General features: G+C 35.6%; 1 protein-coding gene across 1 annotated transcript; it reads left to right on the top strand.

Annotated features, from left to right (window-relative positions):
• Positions 1–4,113: 4,113 nt before the first annotated feature.
• LOC136817595 (uncharacterized) lies at positions 4,114–5,772 on the top strand. The gene is made up of 3 exons (XM_067073922.1): positions 4,114–4,504; positions 4,880–4,917; positions 5,346–5,772. Exons 1-3 carry the CDS (start codon positions 4,124–4,126, stop codon positions 5,770–5,772), a joined length of 846 nt encoding a protein of 281 aa, XP_066930023.1. The 5' UTR covers positions 4,114–4,123.
• Positions 5,773–6,820: the final 1,048 nt, after the last annotated feature.

Consider the following 6,820-nt stretch of genomic DNA (forward strand, 5'->3'; position numbering starts at 1 on the left):
CTCTGCTGACCAATCTCCATTTATTAATCCAATACAAACACTTCTTAAAGGGGCAATCCGCCACCACATTGAACGGTTTGTTTTTGTTTTTATTTGTCTTGATAGCCCAACATGAAATTTTGGCACTCGTTTAGGAAGGCGCGGGATATCGAGTCAAAAATCTCAGAATCAAAACATTGCAAATGGCGGACAAAATTCAGCTAGAGTTTTTTTAAAAAGACTGCATTTCTTTTGGAAATAACATATCATTACCTTTCGGTATGGGATTGGATATTTATGTGAATCGAATCAGCAATATATATTGGACTTTTTTACCAAGTTTGAGAGTATATTTCGATTGGATTGTCAAGATATTGCTGGATATACATTAGAGGTTCAAATTTGATGTAATGAGCTAGAATGATGCAAAGCTGGAAATCTCAATTTTTGTGGTTCTTATCTTTATTTCCTTTTATGATTCGATCTACCACTTATTATTTACAGTTAGCAATATTGAGCAAAAGCAAATAAAATGAAAGATAGAAATATTTGGATGACTGAAACAACGTTTCGACAGTGGTCGCAGCTAAAAATCCAACATGGGTACGAGGGGAGATCAAACAATCACTTTGCCCTCTACCTGTTGAGCAAAGTTGATGAGCTTGTCTCAAGTGAAACAGAAGAAGAAATAACGATGGAATCACAGGATAGTCAGGATGGGGAAGTAGATATCACAGGACTAAGTGGCACACAAACAACCAGGATGGAATCACAGGATAGTCAGGATGAGGAAGTAGATATCACAGGACTGAGTGGCACACAAACAACCAGTCAGTAAGTACTGATTCAATGTTCAGGTCTTACAAAGGAAAAGATGCCAAAGCAATCTTTTCTTCAATTTAAATTGTGTAGACTTTTTTCAACACAGGATTTTTTTACTATCTATGTTATGATGTACAATACTGTACCTCCCTTCAAATTTCTTTTCAAAAGAAACCAAAAGATAAAAGACAAGACTCGCATTCCCTAAAGTTTTGTCTACCTCGTAAAACTTTTTGATACAGACAGCAATGAAGTTCACTCTTTTCTACTAGGCAGTTTTCTCGGAAATTTGAATTATGTGAAAGGTGTATCAGTTAATCGATTGGAGAAAAATGGAGTACTGATATGAAATTGAGTCCTCCAAAAAAATCCAGGCATTCAGATTTGTTGCATGCGACTATATACATTAACCTTTTAGACAATCCTCTTTTAAACTTAAAGTTGTTGACAAGGGAGGGTTTATTGAAATTTGGTTTGTGTTTTTTTTCTAGGAATAACAATGGAAGTCAACTTACAGACAATCTTAATTTGACACCACCTGACCATGAAACTCTAATTGATGTGGAAAGACTTAATTTTACACCACAAAATATTCATGGTAAAGACCAATATTGTCACTTGTTTTTTATCTTTTCTGGGCTTACTGCAAACTGAATTTTTCTATTTCTATTCAATAATTTACAGAAGGCTCACAAAACATCTTCTCACAAATATATATCATAAATTTTGAATTTCTTTTATTGTGTAAAAATGCTACCGTGAGATTGGGTAACTTACATCAGTGGAGGCTAACATGCATAGCTATCAAATGTTAGCCTCCACTGATACAATTTACCCGATCTCACGGTAATAGTGTAATATCAATCTGTAACAAAATAATATCTTGTCAAGCATTTACTGGCATATTTAAATATTTGTTTAGTTTCAGGTGATGAGGAAATCCTAATTGAATCTACCCCTGGTCCTGGTGAAAACAGACCAAGCATGTAAGTTTTGAACTCTTTTAGATTTAAAATTTTCTCGTTAAGATAATTGCATTCATTACCCTCTACTTAGATGTCTCAAGGCCACAAATTTTTAAACTATATCAGTACTAGTGTTAGTCCCATTTAAAGTTTAACCTTTGGAAACTTTTCAGACTCAACCTGAATAAACATTGAAAGTTTGTTTGAAACATCTTTTTAATTTTTCAGTGCATGTCATTTGAATTTTACCGAAGAAACAATGACTGCCTCTGATTACTCGGATTATGAAGAGGACACATTGACAGCTTCTGACTTTTCAGACAGATCCTCAGACGAAGAGACTGACTCTGCAAGTGAAGATGATGTAATGGACTCTGATATTGACGACGTTGAAAATTACTTGTAAGTAATCATTTGACAAAATAATGTTGAATTTGGTTACTCTTAGGTTCCAAATAAACGGGGGGGGGGTTCGAATAAACAGGGGGGTTGGGAAATTTTCTACATTTTAATAAACGGGGGGACCTAATTGCCGGGGGGGTTGGAAATTGTACTTTTGAAACCCAAAAATAAGGTAAAAATAGGCTAAAATCAGGCTATTGAGAGCAAAATAAGGGGCCTTCTCTTTGACAGCTGAAAATATTCTTAGAGATTAATAAACGGGGGGGTCCTAATAATATCCGGGGGGGGGTTGGAAAATTTTCGAAAAATTAACAAGCGGGGGGGGCGTTTATTTGGAACCTAAGAGTAGTGGTCTGAGAAATTTTTGCCTAACAGGTGGTATTCAGGGGTTCCCACAAATATCAGCAGAGTTCAACTGGGACAGCCAATTTACAGTCCAAATTGTTATGTTATGTTAAAAAAATGTCTGTCGCTCTTGTTTTCACAGTTAAATCTGAAAATATTGTTTTTTGGGTTCTCCAATGTTGTGTTTGAAGTAACAATACGATTTTAGCTTGGTGGTAAACTAAAATTGCACAACGCTAGCAACATTGATAAGGTGGTCGTAAATTTTTTTATAAGGGTTTGATTAAGGGGAGGCTCTAAATTGAGCTTAAGCAAGTCTTTTTTATGATAAGTGATATTGACCTATAATTTTTCCAGTGGAACTAACAGTGAAAGAAATGATGAAGCTGATGATACAACTGGAGATGAAATATATGATAGCCAAATTATTGACTTTCAAATCATGCCTAAGACTTCCACCATGCCTGATCAGGAATTTGAAGAAGTTAACGAACGCCAAAACAAAACTTTATCCAACTCGGTAAACATGTCAGTATCAATGATGAACCGCTCTAATTTCTCAACAGACACAGCCCTTATAGGTATGCGTAGATTTTTACTGTAGCCCTGATCTAAGGCATTTTTATAATTTAGGGCTCTTTTTCATGTTTATGCCCCCAGCCTTGTCAATTCAGATCAAAACAGGTTGGCAAACATGAAGAGTTTAGGTGGGCTTTGACCATTTCAGATCAGCTTTAAGGTTGGTACTGTGACTGGACTGTGACAGGACTGTGACCCACATACATGGTTAGTCTTGACTAAGGCCTAGTTTGGACAGTTGATTATCTAAAGGAGACATTTAACATTTTTGGTTTTATTGAAACAAGTCATCGCATTGATATCAAATCCAATCTTGCAATGCATTGTCTTTTACTTTATACAGTAGACTTGTCAAAAAACCAACGTAAGGAAAAGTGACAGTCTACACTAATGCTGACAGCTTGCATGATGCTTAATTTTGATGTTTCATTTTTTTAGAGTGTCCGTTTGAATCCAATGTTGATGCAATCAAACTGAAACTGCAATCACTATTTGACGACATATGCAGTACAAATGACGAGGACGCGACTAGGATCGAGAAAGAGAGAGTTATAGTGTCATTAGATCATTTGGAAATGCTGAGGGGTGATACGTGTAATGTCAAAGTCAATAACAAAATTTGTGAAGGGAAGCTTCAATTTGAATGGACTGGAATAGGAACTTCAAAAACACTGAAATGGGTTTGCCCAAACAAGCATTGTGGAAAGTGGGAGACATCAGAAATCATTGAATACCGTGATAAGAGACCAATATATTTAAATGACATTGTTGTGGCCAGTGCTATTATTCTGTCAGGGAACAATTGGGGCAAATGTGATCTGCTTTTTAAATCGATGAACTTAAACTTTATTGGCAGGACAGCGTTTCATCGAATTCAAAATTTGTTTATTTCTCCAGAAATTCGTGACTTTTGGGGAACCATGCGGAACGGTATCATTGATATCCTAAATGATTACGAGGAAATTATTTTGAGTGGTGATGGTAGAAGTGATTCTCCAGGCTATTGTGCACGGTACTGCACATATGTGATCATGGATCAAATTTTGAAATTAGTGGTTGATTTAGATGTTTTAGACCGTAGAGAAACAGAAGGTGTTTCTACGAGAATGGAAAAGGAAGGTCTTGTGAGACTCCTTTTAAAACTTTCACACGAAATAAGTATTTCTGAAATCACCACAGATGCATCCAAGTCTGTTATCAAAGCCCTCAGGGAAATGAAGAAAGATCACCCGCAACTTTCCTCCCTGGTCCATTCCCTTGACACTTGGCACAAAGCAAAATCATTAAGGAAAGCCCTATCTGCTGCTGCCAAATCCAAAGAGGGGGAAGCACTTGCTGAATGGGTGGAACCTATTATTAACCATTTTTGGCACTGTTCCCAAAGTTGTGGCGCTGACCCCGAAAAACTGAAGGTAAGATTATTTTTGTGTAATATAGCTACTAAAGGTGTGTAATAGATAGCTGTGATAGATGGAAAGATTTCTTAGTAGTCGTCGTTGAAATAAGAATGCTTATGTGGAAATCTATAGCCTGGATATCCAGTCTGAACTTTTTTATTGATTTTGATGCCTATGTGTTCACCCGTCAGCTCGGATATCCAGGCTAGATAATATCTTGAAAAAGAAGATACAAAAAGGCTATGACAATAGGAGCTAGAGAGCGGGGTGAAGGTTGGAAAATTACTTCAAGTAGTATTATGTTCATATGGAAAATCTCAACAGAAAATCTTTTTGAAAGAGTTTTCGTTCAGTTGGAGAAAACTAATTTTAAAAATTGCTTTTTTTAAGGACATGTGGCTCGGAGTTCTACACCATGTATGCGGAGAGCATGTTTGGGCAATGGGTCAATGCTCCCATGGTGAGCTTGTTAGAGAAGAAAAGAGCAAAAAACCCCTCTGTCTAAAAATTCTAAAGCCATGGAGCTTCTTCGCAAAATTGTCTTGGACCCAACCTTCATGGACCATTTAAAATTTTATACCCGCTTCAGGTGAGTGAAGGATTTTTATTGACTAAGCGTTCACTGATAATCTTGAATCTTTTCAATACCTCTTGAGGTAGAATTTTATTTGGATGATCGTGGATGATTTTTTTCAAAAGTGTTGAACACTGAAATCTAATGAAATACAACACTTGATAAGAGTTAATAAATCTTTTTTCTACTCTAATCAAAACAAAAGTGGGGTAGCCTGGAAGCAGCCTGTTTTTGGGCAAAAAGTCCACTTCATTCAAATTGCTCTTTTCTCTTACTTTGCAGGCATACAGGCCATATCGAAAATTTTAACAGTATGATGTTGAAATATGCACCCAAACGTAATGCATTTGAATACCAGTATTACACAGATCGCATGTATCTTGCAGCTGTCGATCATAACGTGCACATTTTCCGCGAAAAAATGAAATCGAAACGCACTGGGAATCAGATTGTAGCAAAAAAACTGCACAAAAGATCAAAGAATTGGCACGTGCAACCTTTGAAGTCTCCGAAAGAATACCCTCACATTCCAAAAATAATGTCGAAGATAGTACAGCGACGAAAAGCTTTCAAAGACCCATTGCCTCCACTTGCAACAAAGTTGGAAAATGATCCAAGGTTAATTTCTCCTACACTTGGTGGAATTCCTCCGTCAACAGAATCTCTTGTCAAAGAACACGTCTCTCGAATAAACAAAACAAGTAAATGAGACACTGGTCTTTTTTTGAATATGTATTGCTGTCATATTTTTCCAAAACATTACTTTCAAATTATCAAACTATCTTTTGTGCTACGTTGTACGTTGTGCTACACAACACAAGTTTTTAAATAGATTTTATATAATTTTTATACATTTAATACAATTTTTATACATTTAATACATTTGAATAGTTTTCTTAACCCGTGAACCTGGATTCTTTTGTCCTTTCTAGAAAATTCTGGTCATACAATATAGCTTACGAACTGCCCTTTCTTTATTTTTTAAATACAATGTGCCCGCAAGAAAGGTACCCAATGAGTTTATTTATTTTTCAAAAAAAACCTTTTTTAATAAGTTTGGAGGATCTTAATTTCACTTAAAATTTTCTCCGTCGGAGTTAAGTGCGAAGACGTGTCTTATTTAAATTTATATATTTTTAGAATAAAGAAATAACTGTAAAACATTGATTGTATTTTTATTAACCTTTTATACAAACCTTGGTATTATTGAATATATTTGCATGCAGAGTAAAACAACAGTATAAGTTGATAAGTTGATACAGTGGACACTCGTTGATTCGAACTTCTATTATTTGAATCTTTCTATAATTTGAACTAAAACTCAGTCCCCTTCAAGGTGAAACCTTTATAAAATAATTTTTATAATTCGACTGTACGAAAAAAAATAGACCCCCCCCCTCAACTTCGAATGTGCGAGATTTTCGGCATAAGTGACATCACACGATACTATTTTTGGTGGAAAGGTAAGCACTCTTTCAGAAAAAAATTCTCTAATAAGTAGGGGCATAGTTGAATATTATGTGCTAAGTAACAATGCAAAATAATTAAAATTTTTGAGTGTACTCGTCGTAAGTGCCCAATTCATGTTATTCAAGACTTCCACGACCCACAAATTTTACACCCGGTTTTTTTTGGGTGCTTCCGTATAAATCATTACGCTATGAATAAACGGGAGAAATTTTTTTCGCCGGAGGTGCTTGAAATTGATTTTCGCAAAATCTGGGAGAAAAATGGAACATCTATGACATCTGAAAGTA

This window comes from Clytia hemisphaerica, unplaced genomic scaffold (assembly GCF_902728285.1).
Source record: "Clytia hemisphaerica strain Z4C2 unplaced genomic scaffold, Clytia hemisphaerica genome assembly, whole genome shotgun sequence".
Lineage (NCBI taxonomy): Eukaryota > Metazoa > Cnidaria > Hydrozoa > Leptothecata > Clytiidae > Clytia > Clytia hemisphaerica.